Source organism: Gorilla gorilla, chromosome 19, assembly GCF_029281585.2.
Source record: "Gorilla gorilla gorilla isolate KB3781 chromosome 19, NHGRI_mGorGor1-v2.1_pri, whole genome shotgun sequence".
NCBI lineage: Eukaryota > Metazoa > Chordata > Mammalia > Primates > Hominidae > Gorilla > Gorilla gorilla.
Window position 1 is genome coordinate 20292248 of NC_073243.2, and position 15637 is coordinate 20307884.

A 15637-nucleotide genomic window follows, 5' to 3' on the forward strand; every position below is an offset into this window, starting at 1 on the left:
TACATTTTTCTCTGCTTTCCAAAATTTCCACATGAATATTATACCTAGTAATCAGAAAAAAATAGAGGGGCAATCACTCTTATCCTTTACATTTCTCTCCTGTTTGGACCTCAGATTCCTCAGTAGAAAATTAAACTAGATGCCAGCCTGGGCAATATGATGTCACCCTGTCTTTACAAAAAATGCACAAATTAGCCAGGTGTGGTGGTGTGCACCTATAGTCCCAGCTGCTTGGGAGGCTGAGGATGGAGGATTGCTTGAGCCCAAGAGATCAAGGCTGCAGTGAGCTGTGATCTCGCCAGTGCACTCCAGCCTGGGTAACAAAGCAAGACACTGTCTCAAAACAAAACAAAACAAAACAAAAACAAAAAAGAAAAAAAAATTAAACTAGACAAATTCTTAGGCCTCTCTCTTTAATAGTCTTATATGAAAACTATTACTTCATTTCCTGTGTTTTGTGTTAAAGATGAGCTTTAAAGCAACTCTGAAAAAGAAGAGGGTTCCTATAGGTAATTTATAGACTATTTAAACAATAGTAGAGGATCTAAGCATAGATCCCAAGAGGTAAAGGGAATCTTTATCACTTTGGGAAATTTTACTAATAGAAATTATTGTCAGTACAGTCCACAAATGTTTTTTTATCAGCCTTCTTTCCTCCCTGTCTTCCTCTAGCACTGTAGCCTGTGTTCCACAGAAAATATAGTCAATAAAATTCAACATTCTTTACTAGCTTACTCTAATTTGTGGCTGGCCATAAAGTATTCCTGGTAGAGATAATAGAGATAATATTTAACTGGCTATGAGAAATGAAACACTATCGTATATGATACACCCCTTTTTCTACTCATTCCAACAACTATGATACAGCATGTTTCCTTTTGAAGCACATCAGTTTTTTCCTTGAGTGACCAGTTCAAAAGATGATGACAGTTAATATCTTGTTACTACAGAATTTGTACTCAAAAAGGAAGTCTATAACCCAAGTCCAAGCCAAGGAAGTCTATAACCCAAGTCCAAGCCAGATTTCCTTTTCTAAAAAAAGAATTTTCCTCTAAGTTCCCCTTTTTAAATGAGCTCTTTAGCCTGGATAGTTATGCAGTGCTAGAACCTTAACTGCATGATCAAACCCAACCTTGCTAGTTTATAACAGCATTTGACAGCCTCGTGACTCTCATGTAGGGAAAAAGTCTCGCCTGAAAACCCATGCTAAGCTGAATGTCTTGAGCTGTGCCAATTTGTATTCCAGGCAGCCTAAGGTTCCCATCATGAGTTTCAGGAAGGGAAATTCATGGAGGAAGTTCACCTCTGGAAGGGAGGAGCAATAAATAGGGTGGGTGATGGACATATGTGACGTTTGCCACAGAGAGGCAGTCAGTGTGGGCCTTGTGGTCCGGGCTGTGCTTTGGGACACAAATATATACTGTGTGAAGTCTTACGGTAGCATTCATAACCCTGATGCTTCACCCACCTTCCCATACATTAGAGGGACAAACAGAAGGATCCCAGCTCTATGGTTCTTGATTGTTTGTCAGGTAGCAGCCAGGCATGGAGAGGGAAAAATTCTTTCTCTTCTGCTGCATTCTAGATCCTTCCTTCTCTCCTTCTTCATTCTACACCACCCCCAACATACATCCCTGCACCCCACTCATTCTTTGCTCTCTCTCCTTTCTTACACTTGACTCCTTCTTGCTCCACAGCCTAACATGCTGATTAACAGGACCCCAAAGGTTTGGGTGGGTATTAGAGGCCTTCTCAACAAAAGCAGCACACTCTTGAGCTTGTTCTTCCTTTTGTTGCCATCTCTGATAAAAAGGCCCCATGAGGGAGGAGACAGATAATTATAGACTTGGTATTCTGATAACTCTGTGTTACATGGGATCAGATGCAAATGAGTTGTACCCTGTGGGGTTTCATGCTCTGCTGTGTTGTCTTCTCATGGTGAGCTTTTCTGTGCCCTCATTTCATCCAGCTCTGGTTTCTGTGTTTCATGTTATTTATCCTAGCCTCGTAAACTCTGCAGCATACTAATAATGCTCTGGCTTTCTGATTAAAAATAAATGGCTTACTATCAGCACCCCTGGCTTGAGGGCCAGCTCACATGTAACCCCTTATAGGATTCCAAAGTTGTTAAATAAATTCAATTCTTTTTGTTTTTGTCATTTTGAAGCATTCAAAAATTTTTCAAGAAAAGTTATGGTCATATAAATAGAAATTTTATCCAGAATGTTACTGATGTAACATTTGGGAATAAACGTGTAGGTGTTGTATTTGCTCGGACTCTAGTTTGGGTTGTGTTTTCTTTTCCCTTTTTTTGAGACAGGGTCTCTCTCTGTCATCCGGGCTGGAGTGCAGTGGCGTAATCACAGCTCACTGCAACCTCTACCTCCCAGACTCAAGCAATCCTCCTGAGTGGCTGGGACTACAGACATGCGCCACAATGCCCAGCTAATTTTTAGATTTTTCTTTTACTGAGACAGGGTCTCACTCTGTTGGCCAGGATGGTTTTGAACTCCTGGACTCAAGCGATTCCCCCCACCTCGGCCTCCTAAAGTGCTAGGATTACAGGCCTGAGCCATCATACCCAGCCAGTTGTATTTTCTTTTTCCTTATAAAGAGTAAAATAAGGGTGAGTGACCGAGCGGTTGATGCATAGCTAGATCACCAGTTTAAATGCCTTCCCACACACCCCTTTCCTCCTGTTCCCTCTACCTACAGGTTGTAGATAAGCATGAGAGTGTGGAGCAGAGTCGGCGAGCGCAAGCCGAGCCCATCAACCTGGACAGCTGTCTCCGTGCTTTCACCACTGAGGAAGAGCTAGGGGAAAGTGAGATGTACTACTGTTCCAAGTGTAAGACCCACTGCTTAGCAACAAAGAAGCTGGATCTCTGGAGGCTTCCACCCTTCCTGGTATGTTACGGTCCTGCCTCTGAGAGAGCAGGAATCTAGCATAAAAGAAAGAAGACATGAACAAACAGGAGGTTTTGTTATTTTTGAGAATAAGACTTTTCCTGCAGCAGTGTTTAAAACACATTCTGTACAAGATTTTTTTTTTTTTTTTTTTTTTTTTTTATTGATCATTCTTGGGTGTTTCTCGCAGAGGGGGACTTGGTAGGGTTACAGGACAATAGTGGAGGGAAGGTCAGCAGATAAGCAAGTGAACAAAGTTCTCTGGTTTCCCTAGGCAGAGGACCCTGCGGCCTTCCGCAGTGTTTGTGTCCCTGGGTACTTGAGATTAGGGAGTGGTGATGGCTCTTAACGAGCATGCTGCCTTCAAGCAACTGTTTAACAAAGCACATCTTGCACCGCCCTTAATCCATTCAACCCTGAGTGGATACAGCACATGTTTCAGAGAGCACAGGGTTGGGGGTAGGGTCACAGATCAACAGGATCCCAAGGCAGAAGAATTTTTTCTTAGTACAGAACAAAATGAAAAGTCTCCCATGTCTACCTCTTTCTACACAGACACGGCAACCATCCGATTTCTCAATCTTTTCCCCACCTTTCCCCCCTTTCCATTCCACAAAACCGCCATTGTCATCATGACCCGTTCTCAATGAGCTGTTGGGTACACCTCCAAGCCGGGGTGGTGGCCGGGCAGAGGGGCTCCTCACTTCCCAGTAGGGGCGGCCGGGCAGAGGTGCCCCTCACCTCCCGGACGGGGTGGCTGGCCGGGCAGGGGGCTGACCCCCCCCACCTCCCTCCTGGTCGGGGCGGCTGGCCGGGCAGAGGGGCTCCTCACTTCCCAGTAGGGGCGGCCGGGCAGAGGCGCCCCTCACCTCCCGGATGGGGCGGCTGGCCAGGCGGGGGGCCGAACCCCCACCTCCCTCCCGGACAGGGCGGCAGGCTGGGCAGTGGGCTGACCCCCCCACCTCCCTCCCGGACGGGGCGGCTGGCCAGGCGGGGGGCTGACCCCCCACCTCCCTCCCGGACAGGGTGGCAGGCTGGGCGGTGGGCTGACCCCCCCACCTCCCTCCCGGACGGGGCGGCTGGCCGGGCTGAGGGGCTCCTCACTTCCCAGTAGGGGCGGCCGGGCAGAGGCGCCCCTCACCTCCCGGACGGGGCGGCTTGCTTGGCGGGGGGCTGACCCCCCCACCTCCCTCCCGGACAGAGCGGCTGGCCGGGCAGAGGGGCTCCTCACTTCCCAGTAGGGGCGGCCGGGCAGAGGCGCCCCTCACCTCTCGGACCGGGTGGCCAGCCAGGCGGGGGGCCGAACCCCCACCTCCCTCCTGGACAGGGCGGCAGGCTGGGCGGTGGGCTAACCCCCCCACCTCCCTTCCGGACGGGGCGGCTCGCCGGGCGGGGGGCTGGCCCCCCCACCTCCCTCCCGGACGGGGCGGCTGGCCGGGCGGGGGACTGACCCCCCCCCCCACCTCCCTCCTGGACGGGTTGGCTGGCCTGGCGGGGGGCTGACCCCCCACCTCCCTCCCGGACAGGGTGGCAGGCTGGGCGGTGGGCTGACCCCCCCACCTCCCTCCCGGACGGGGCGGCTGGCCGGGCTGAGGGGCTCCTCACTTCCCAGTAGGGGCGGCCGGGCAGAGGCGCCCCTCACCTCCCGGACGGGGCGGCTTGCTTGGCGGGGGGCTGACCCCCCCACCTCCCTCCCGGACGGGGCGGCTGGCCGGGCGGGGGGGGCTCCTCACTTCCCAGTAGGGGCGGCCGGGCAGAGGTGCCCCTCACCTCCCGGACGGGGCGGCTGGCCAGGCGGGGGGTTGACCCCCCCACCTCCCTCCTGGACAGGGCGGCAGGCTGGGCGGTGGGCTAACCCCCCCACCTCCCTTCCGGACGGGGCGGCTCGCCGGGCAGAGGGGCTCCTCACTTCCCAGTAGGGGCAGCCGGGCAGAGGCGCCCCTCACCTCTCGGACCGGGTGGCCGGCCAGGCGGGGGGCCGAACCCCCACCTCCCTCCTGGACAGGGCGGCAGGCTGGGCGGTGGGCTAACCCCCCCACCTCCCTTCCGGACGGGGCGGCTCGCCGGGCGGGGGGCTGGCCCCCCCACCTCCCTCCCGGACGGAGCGGCTGGCCGGGCAGAGGGGCTCCTCACTTCCCAGTAGGGGTGGCCGGGCAGAGGCGCCCCTCACCTCCCGGACAGGGTGGCTGGCCGGGCGGGGGGCTGATCCCTCCACCTCCCTCCCGGACGAGGTGGCTGCCGGGCGGAGACGCTCCTCACTTCCCAGACGGGGTGGCTGCTGGGCGGAGGGGCTCCTCACTTCTCGGGCGGGGTGGCTGCCGGGCGGAGGGGCTCCTCACTTCTCAGATGGGGCGGTTGCCAGGCAGCGGGTCTCCTCACTTCTCAGACGGGGCGGCCGGGCAGAGACGCTCCTCACATCCCGGACGGGGCGGCAGGGCAGAGGTGCTCCCCACATCTCAGACGATGGGCGGCCGGGCAGAGAGGCTCCTCACTTCCCAGATGTGATGGCGGCTGGGAAGAGGCGCTCCTTGTTTCCTAGATGGGATGGCGGCCGGGCAGAGACGCTCCTCACTTTCCAGACTGGGCAGCCAGGCAGAGGGGCTCCTCACATCCCGGACGATGGGCGGCCAGGCGGAGACGCTCCTCACTTCCCAGACGGGGCGGCAGCCGGGCAGAGGCTGCAATCTCGGCACTTTTGGAGGCCAAGGCAGGCGGCTGGGAGGTGGTTGTAGTGGGCCAAGATCACGCCACTGCACTCCAGCCTGGGCACCATTGAGCACTGAGTTAACCAGACTCTGTCTGCAATCCTGGCACCTCGGGAGGCCGAGGCTGGCTGATCACTCGCGGTTAGGAGCTGGAGACCAGCCCAGCCAACACAGCGAAACCCCGTCTCCACCAAAAAAATATGAAAACCAGTCAGGCGGGGCGGTGCGCGCCTGCAATCGCAGGCACTCGGCAGGCTGAGGCAGGAGAATCAGGCAGGGAGGTTGCAGTGAGCTGAGATGGCAGCAGTACCGTCCAGCTTCGGCTCGGCATCAGAGGGAGACCGTGGAAAGAGGGGAGAGGGGAGAGGGGAGAGGGGAGAGGGGAGAGGGGAGAGGGGAGAGGGGTGTACAAGGTTTTTATGTTGAATACAGAGATGAATCTTTCTACAAATATTTGGTAGTTCCTTTTCCTAAAAAGCTCATAACCTAGAAGAAGAGATCAATCATGTAGCCCAGTAACTGCAATTCAGTGCGATGTGAGAACTGCCACAAGGGGTACAACGTGGTGAATGTGAACTTCAGGAGAGGGTGAACTTCTGGCTCTGTGGAGAGAGGAAGCTTAGGCTAGCCCTTTGTGGACTCTAGAAGAGCAACTGAGCCCGGAGGCAATACCCACTGCACATAGTCACGTGGCTGTGGCCACACCGCTGAGTTGAGCGTGTGTGCACAAGCACACCAATGCACTGGGGCCTGTGTAGAGGCCTTTATGAAACCATATTTTTGAAGTCTTTAAAAAATAATGAAGAGTAAATGTTCTGTTATATATTTCCAAACATTCACATGTATTTGACTTGTTTTTTCCATGTAAATTTTGTATCTTCAGAACCCTTTAATGCGATGTTTTCTACCTTTACTTCTCCAGATTATTCACCTTAAGCGATTTCAATTTGTAAATGATCAGTGGATAAAATCACAGAAAATTGTCAAATTTCCTCGGGAAAGTTTTGATCCGAGTGCTTTTTTGGTACCACGAGACCTGGCCCTCTGCCAGCATCAACCACTCACACCCCAGGGGGATGAGCTCTCCAAGCCCAGGATTCGGGCAAGAGAGGTGAAGAAAGTGGATGCGCAGAGTTCGGCTGGAAAAGAGGACATGCTCCTGAGCAAAAGCCCATGCTCACTCAGCGCTAACATCAGCAGCAGCCCAAAAGGTGAGGCCTGGGGGCCTTATGCAGGTGCTTTCTTGGGACTCCTGTAGGCTACATATGTTTCTCTGTCTTCTGTTCTGGAACATCAGGTTGGTTGGGTGGAAGGAACCTATCTGGAATCAGACCTATCTGTATTTGAGCTATGTAAGTTGTAGCAAGAGATTCAGCCTCCCTGAATCTATTTCCTCATCTGTAAAATGGAGATAATGCCAGGTTTACAGAGTTGAGAGTTGGACACATGGAGAGTAAAGCACTTCACACAGTGCCTGATGTATGGTAAACAGGAATGGTAGCTGCTGTCTTGTCCCCTTATAGTGAAAGTTCTGAGGTTCCCCATCTTTCAGGGGGTCTAGAGGATCAAAACTCCTTTTTTATTTATTTATTTTATTTTTTATTTTTTTGAGACAGGGTCTCACTCTGTCACCCAGGCTGGAGTGCAGTGGTGCAACACAGATCACAGCTCACTGCAGCCTGGGCCTCCTGGGGTCACTCAATCCTCCCACCTCAGCTTCCTGAGTAGCTGGGACTACAGGCATGCACCACTGCACCTGGCTAATTTTTGTATTTTTTGTAGAGATGGTGCTTCGCCATGTTTCCCAGGCTGGGCTCGAACTCCTGCACCCAAGTGAACCTCCTGCTTCGGCCTCCTAAAGTGCTGGGATTACAGGTGTGAGCCACTGTGCCTGGCCCAAAATGATTTTCATAAAAATACTGAGAAAATATGTCCTTTTTCACTTTTATTCTCTCACAGATGTACAATGGTGTAAGAGACAACATGACATGGAATAATATTGTCACTTTGACAGTGAAGTCTGTGCTAATGTATTGTACTTTTTCATTCCTCAGTTTTAATTTCTAATACAGGAAATATTGATAGATAAAATTCACATAAAAGTTCTAAAGGTTCTCAATAATTTTTAAAGGTATAAAAGGGGGTAGGGGTAAGAGGCTATAACTAAAAAGTTTAAAGCCTTGTAGGATTTTTGTGAGACATAGAGGTAACAACAGACAGCAGGAAATTCCCAGTACCATGCCTAACAATAGGAAGTACTCAGTAAATGGTGGTCACATTTTTTGTCTAATTTTACAAAGGAGAGGAATATGTATTTGGAAAACTCCTTACTCTAATAGTTGGATTTTTTTCAACTGAATCTGACATAAATCATCTTTCTGCTATTTTCTGAGTCCCTATAATGCACTTTATATTTTCAGGACATTGTTGCTTATAGGGACTTGGCATTGAAGAAGACAAAAATGTAACTTACTGGCTACATAATAGGAACCAAAGGGTAGCCAGTCACGACTCCCCTGTCTTTACCTTTGTGTGTACAGTTGCAAAGCTAACCTCAGAGTTAGCATTTGGGGCTGGCTTACTTTGTGGCATTTGGATTTGTGAATCTTTTCTTCTGTCCTGTTCACAGGTTCTCCTTCTTCATCAAGAAAAAGTGGAACCAGCTGTCCCTCCAGCAAAAACAGCAGCCCTAATAGCAGCCCACGGACTTTGGGGAGGAGCAAAGGGAGGCTCCGGCTGCCCCAGATTGGCAGCAAAAATAAGCCGTCAAGTAGTAAGAACTTGGATGCCAGCAAAGAGAATGGGGCTGGGCAGATCTGTGAGCTGGCTGACGCCTTGAGCCGAGGGCATATGCGGGGAGGCAGCCAACCAGAGCTGGTCATTCCTCAGGACCATGAGGTTGCTTTGGCCAATGGATTCCTTTATGAGCATGAAGCATGTGGCAATGGCTGTGGTGATGGCTACAGCAATGGTCAGCTTGGAAACCACAGTGAAGAAGACAGCACTGATGACCAAAGAGAAGACACTCATATTAAGCCTATTTATAATCTATATGCAGTTTCAGTAAGTGGTTTATTATACGGTTTTCAGAGAGTGGTCTGTGTTTTGTTCACTTGTCTTCATGTATTCATCAGCAAGTATTTTTCAGGTCCTGCTAATTTCCTAGCATTGAGCTTAGTGATAGACAAAGTTAACATTGAAATCTGGGCCTGCCCAGGTGTGGTGGCTCACACCTGTAATCCCAGCACTTTAGAAGGCTGAGGCAGGAGGATCACTTGAGCCCAGGAGTTTGAGACCAGCTTGGGCCCCGTCTCTACAAATAATTTTAAAATGGAGCGAGGTATGGTGGCATGTGCCTGTGGTCCCAGCTACTTGGAAGGCTGAGGCAGAAGGATCACCTGAGCCCAGAAGGTCAAGTCTTTAGAGAGTTGTGATCACTCGACTGCACCCCAGCCTGGGTGATAGAGCAAGCCCCTGTCTCAAAATATTAATAATAATAGTAATTACAATTATAAAATGATTGTTTATCCACACAAGACTTGGAGCTTATGACTTTTGTATTTTGCTTATTTTGGTTTTAGAGAAAGAGGGTTCTAAAATATTTTCTCACCTACTGATCATTTACATGATCAGTGTTCTCCTGCTCAGATCTTAGTGCTATACCCTGGCCATAGTACAGTTAACTACTAACATACCTCCACTCTCTTCTCTCTTACAGTGCCATTCAGGAATTCTGAGTGGGGGCCATTACATCACTTATGCCAAAAACCCAAACTGCAAGTGGTACTGTTATAATGACAGCAGCTGTGAGGTAAACATTCTCAATCTTTGAATGAAAGTTAGAAATAGAATATCAACAGAACTGGGGAACATTTGTTGAAATAATGAACTATCTCTTGAATAGGAAATAGATATTTCTGTTAGAATTAATATACAGATGCTGTCAGTATTAAACGAACAAAAGTGATATGCAGAGCAGGGAATGAAAACATGAGTAGTGAGGAAAAATAAAGAGTTAGTTGACCAGGCGCAGTGGCTCATGCCTGTAATCCCAGCACTTTGGGAGGCTAAGGGAGGCTTAGGAGGTGGATCACTTGATGTCAGGAGTTCGAGACCAGACTGGCCAACATGGTGAAACCCCATCTCTACTAAAAATACAAAAATTAGTTGGGCATGTTGGCGCATGCCTGTAATCCCAGCTACTCGGGAGGCTGAGGCAGGAGAATGGCTTGAACCTGGGAGGTGAAGGTTGCAGTGAGCCAAGACTGCACCACTGCACTCCAGCCCGAGCCACAGAGCAAGACTCTGTCTCAAAAAAAAAAAAAAAAAAAAAAAAAAAAGGAGTTAGTTAATGCAAAAAGCTCCTATCTTCTAGACTGTTAGAATTTGATGGGGTTGGGCTGAGCGCGGTGGCTCATGCCTATAATCCCAGCACTTTGGGAGGCCAAGGTGGGCGGATCATGAGGTCAGGAGATAGAGGCCATCCTGGCTAATATGGTGAAACCCCATCTCTACTAAAACTACAAAAAATTAGCCAGATGTGGTGGCACATGCCTGTAGTCCCAGCTGCTCGGGAGGCTGAGGCAGGAGAATCGCTTGAACCCAGGAGGCAGAGGTTGCAGTGAGCTGAGATTGCACCAGTGCACACCAGCCTGGTGACAGAGCGAGACTCCGTCTCAAAAAAATAAATAAATACAAAATAAATAATTAGAATTTGATGGGGTTTTAGGTCATTCTGTTTTGACTTGTCTATGGTCAAAATATTTTCCCCAAAGCAAACATTGGAAATAATGGGGCTCATTTTAAAGGGGCAGGTGTGAGACAGCCAAACTAGTGAGCTTTTTGGAAGCAATCAGGTTAGTAATTACAGAGGGTTGGTCTTCCCTTTCCTGGCAAGGGTTTAGAGTCATAATAGTGATGGCTTTTTGTTAAAGGTTTTTCTTGCCCTTTCAGGAACTTCACCCTGATGAAATTGATACCGACTCTGCCTACATTCTTTTCTATGAGCAGCAGGGGATAGACTATGCACAATTTCTGCCAAAGATTGATGGCAAAAAGATGGCAGACACAAGCAGTATGGATGAAGACTTTGAGTCTGATTACAAAAAGTACTCTATGTTACAGTAAAGCTACCACTCTGGCTGCTAGACAGCTTGGTGGCGAGGGAGATGACTCCTTGTAGCTGATACTTGGCAAAAGTGTCACTGAAAGACAAGCTAAATGTAGTTATTTTATCCTGTTAGAACAAAAATTCTAATTAAAATAGTTAACTTGAAGAGTAGAAACAATTGTATTTTGAAGTCTCATACAAGCTGTCTAATAGAGAACTTTCAGGCAGATCCCACCATTAGCCCGTAAACAAAAGGTTTGGCACCAGCCACCTGGGACCAAATAAGAATTGAATTGTCCTTGTCCAGATATGAACAAATATGTAGTGAGTATAGAGTTTACCAATAATCATAACAAATATTAAAGATTTCCTTGGAGTCAGAGGAAAAAACAAACAATTATAATGTTGTCTAGGGACGACATGATACGCTACCTCCTTTTTCCTGAAGTTTTATTGCATTATATTGACAAGATGGAGAAAGCAAGATCATGAAGATGTGCAAATGATTCTTACGGCATGGACGAGGATTTTTCAATTTATTTTTTAAACTGTTTCCATACCCTTTCTTTGTCTTTCTTGCTTTTTGTTTTTGCCGTTGTGTTTACGTTTGAGACGCAACCAGTCATTAGTGGCAGGGGCATAGAGTGGTCAGTCTGAAAGGGAGGCTCTCTTAAGAGCTATGTGCCTTCCACCCAGAGGGAGACCCAGTAGAAAGAAAAACATCCTGGGAAATCCAGCTACCAGGGCCCTCCCAGTGGAGGCATCTTACATTTAGGCTACTTCAAGTATCCTCAGAAATGTATTCTGCACCCCCGGCCCTGCCCATGCTGAGGGAAGGGGAGCAGCTGCCAATATTTGCACCATCTTCACATGCACATGTTGCAACAAGAGCTTCTGGGAAGGTAAGCGGCATCGGAGCTAGATCACATTTCACAATTAGTGGTTATTCTTTTCTGTGTTTATTTTGCACTTTAAAAAAGAGAGAACACATGCAAATGAACTTGCTTGTGTGTATTTGATGGCTCTAAGGGCTATAAATTACAAACAAAACACATCCCAGACATTAGGAGTTCATAAGTATATTTAATGAAATTGGTGGTTTTAGGAAGTCAACTTTAGTTTTGCTTTGTTTGCATGTCCACTAGTTTTTTTATTTTGATATTTGTCTTTTTTTAAATTTTACAGTAGTCATTGAAAGTTATGTTTCTTTGCTTACTTCATTTTTTTCCTCTAATTATTCAAGATTGGAACAAAAGTATAAATATTACTCATTTCAGGTAGAATTTTTTTCATGTAGTTTTTTAATATATACTTGAAGGAAATGTTTCACCTTATTTTTGGTCTTTGTTTATTCATTTAGACCCTGCAAGTTGATTCTCATTGCCAGATTCCACTACCCTTTCTTCCTCATAGGTAGTAATTACCAGTGTAACTAAGCATTTGTGTTCTGATATCTGAGGCCAGTAACTATTAATATCTAGTTCTCAGAGCATTTGGAAAGGTTATCTTAAATGGCTACCTAAATTGAAATCCTTTTCAGAAAAAATATAATTGCAAGTAGGTAGGAGTGGCCTACATTGTCTAATGTAATAAAGTCAGACAAAATGCACACTTTATAGTTTCAAGATTTTCAGTATATAAAATCTGTCCATTCCTACCTGGACATGTCCCATTAAAAAGTGGAAGATTTTAAATAATTTCTTTACAGATGTTTCATTTAAGCAGGTAGCACAATCTACTAATGTTGTTTGATTTGTGTTTGTTATACTGGTTGTAATTAATTTTTTAATTCATGAACTAGTGGAAAATTTATTAAATTAACTATTAACTACATTCACCTTGTAAATTACTGTATAAAACTTGACAATGCACTGACTTTAGAAAGATGTTAATGTACATAAATAGAGTGTAAATAAAATAGTGTTGATGTACTGAAATATGAACTGTATCAAAAGTATTGGTAATTGTATATGGGGTGTACCTGTTTATCTGTAACTATTATCCAAACAAATTAAATACTGTGGTTGCCTCTATGTGCTGTTTTTCCTCATACAAGTAAACACAGAAAGTCAAATTCTTCAGCCTCCCTCTCTGTGATCCTGTTTTAATTCTCCTACTTGAATAATTTCTTTCTGACTTACAGAGGGGATGCTTCATCTCTGAGGTTGGAAACTCTGTAGAGCAGGATTCCCCAACTCCTGGGCTACAGACCAGTACCGTCCATGGCCTGTTAGGAACCTGGCTGCACAGCAGGAGGTGAGCGGCGAGATGTATTTATAGCTGCTCCCCCTTGCTCCCATTACCGCCTGAGCTCTGCCTCCTGTTAGATCAGCAGCGGCACGCCATTCTCACAGGAGAAAGAACCCTATTGTGAACTGCGCATGCTAGCAAGCTAGGTTGTGTGCTCCTTATGAGAATCTAATGCCTGATGATTTGAGGTGGAACAGTTTTATCCTGAAACCATTCCCCCCATCCCCCGAGTCCGTGGAAAAATTGTCTTCCACAACACCCGTCCCTGGTGCCAAAAAGGTTGGCAACCACTGATGTAGAGGGTAGAACAAGATCTCTCCAGTGACCAGGTGACTTTAAACATGGCTCACATCCCTTTTAGAAAGTTATGGCAGGGAAGCAAGTAGAGAGCAGGTGGTAAACTGAGGATTGGTGCCTACAGTGGGTCCTACAGTCATTTTTGTGCAGATCAGGAGATGAGGTGAAGAGAAGGAAAGCTTCTCATTTGCATAATGCCTTGAAATGACCCTAGGTTTCTAGGGGGCACCGAGAAACCAGAGATGTCCCTTGTTGTCTGTCTGGGAGATCCAAGGAGACATTTGGCAGTGTTGAGAAGAGATGAAGGTGACAACTGTAGGTCCTTCACCCTCAGCTTCTATTTGTTCACCTATAAAGTTAAAATACGGAACACTCAGGCTTGTAAGAATTAAATGAAGGACACAAACCCTGGCACAGTTGCTTGGTAAGTGCTCAATCCAACGATATTCAATCCTATTTCACAAAGAGGGATTTTTTGTTTGTTTTGTTGTTTGTTTTTTTACCTCCTTGCTACACTGACGCTAAAAGAGTTTAATAGTCCTCTGTTCACATTTTCCAAAAACAAGAATACACATTAAAAATGTATAAAATGGGCCAGGCCCAGTGGCTTACACCTGTAATCCCAGCACTTTGGAAGGCCAAGGCAGGCGGATCACCTAAGGTTGAGAGTTCCAGGCCAGCCTGACCAACATGGAGAAACCCTGTCTCTACTAAAAATACAAAATTAGCCAGGCATGGTGGTGCATGCCTGTAATCCCAGCTACTTGGGAGGCTGAAGCAGGAGAATTGCTTGAACCCGGGAGGCAGAGGTTGCAGTGAGCCGAGATCACGCCATTGCACTCCAGCTTGGGCAACAAGAGCAAAACTCTGTCTCAAAAAAAAAAAAAAGAATAAAATGAAACATGTTGAATCAGCAGCAGTGGCAGCTTGTTTAAGGAACAAACAGAAAATTAATACAGAAAGCCAAAAAATGAAGCACAACTCTTTTAAGTGCCAGTCTGTTTTTAGGTTTCTTCTTCTTTTTTTTTTTTTTTTTAAATAGAGACAGGGTCTCTGTTGCACAAGGATGGAGACACACAAGCCTGGCATGGCTGTAGGCGATACAGGGTGGAGACACTGGGAGGTCAACGCGGCTGCAGACACAGGGTTTGGAAACACCTGATGGAAAATGTGGGCTGTCAGATAAATCCCTGCTTAGAGAGAAATTTACAGCCTTAAAGGAGTATGTTAGAATAGAAAAAAAGATTGACAGCCAATCACATAAACTCCCTTCTCAAGAATTAAAAACGATCAAAATGAAAGAATGCAGAATTAAAGTAATAAAGAGCAGACATCAATGAAATAGGAAAAAAAAAGCAACAGAAACAAATCAAAGATAAAAGTTGGTTTATAGGGTTGGGCGCGGAGGCTCACACCTGTAATCCCAGCACTTTGAGAGGCAGAGGCAGGCGGATCACGAGGTCAGGAGATCAAGACCATCCTGGCTAACACACTGAAACCCCGTCTCTACTAAAAAATACAAAAAATTAGCCAGGCGGGGTGGCGGGTGCCTGTAGTCCCAGCTACTCGGCAGGCTGAGGCAGGAGAATGGCCTGAACCAGGGAGGCGGCGCTTGCAGTTAGCCGAGATCGCACCACTGCACTCCAGCATGGGCAACAGAGTGAGTCTCTGTCTCAAAAAAAAAAAAAAAAAAAGTTGGTTTATAAATATTAATACACTTAAGAAACCACTAGTGAAACCAACTGAGGCAAAGAAGAAAGACACAGAAAACCAATATCCGGAACCAAAACAAAAGCCTGCTCCATAGAGCAGTGTATGAAGACACTAGGAGGGTTCGGTGAAATACTTAGGACTACAAGTTTGACAAGAGAGACTCAAATAACATCACATTGAAAAATAAACTTACTAGGCCGGACATGGTGGCTCACTCCTGTAATCCCAGCACTTTGGGAGGTCGAGGCAGGTGGATCACGAGGTCAGGAGTTCGAGACCAGCCTGGCCAACATGCTGAAAACCCGTCTCTACTAAAAAATACAGCCGGGCACTGTGGCTCACACCTGTAATACTAGCACTTTGGGAGGCTGAGGCAGGTGGATCACGAGGTCAGGAGTTTGAGACCAGCCTGGCCAACATAGTGAAACCCCGTGTCTACTAGAAACACAAAAATTAGCCGGGGTGGTGGCACGCACCTGTAACTCCAGTTACTCAGGAGGCTGAGGCTGGAGAATTGCTTGAATCCAGGAGGCGGAAGTTGCAGTGAGCCGAGATTGCGCCACTGCACTCTAGCCTGGGAGACAGAGTGAGACTCTGTCCCCCCAAAAATAAAAATAAAAATAAACTTACTAAAACGGACACAGAAATAACATAA

The 15637-nt window shown here is 47.2% G+C and overlaps 1 protein-coding gene across 2 annotated transcripts in view; it reads left to right on the forward strand.

The window, feature by feature from the left end:
• Positions 1-12756, forward strand: part of USP6 (ubiquitin specific peptidase 6) — a 51125-nt gene extending 38369 nt beyond the window's left edge. For both annotated transcript variants that reach the window (XM_031003420.3, XM_063700547.1), the window contains 5 exons: positions 2716-2907; positions 6535-6823; positions 8242-8675; positions 9331-9423; positions 10566-12756. In XM_031003420.3, the coding sequence (XP_030859280.3) occupies positions 2716-2907; positions 6535-6823; positions 8242-8675; positions 9331-9423; positions 10566-10739 (1182 nt within the window). In that variant the 3' untranslated portion in view covers positions 10740-12756. The remainder of the gene's footprint in view (positions 1-2715; positions 2908-6534; positions 6824-8241; positions 8676-9330; positions 9424-10565) is intronic.
• The last annotated feature ends 2881 nt before the right edge of the window (positions 12757-15637 follow it).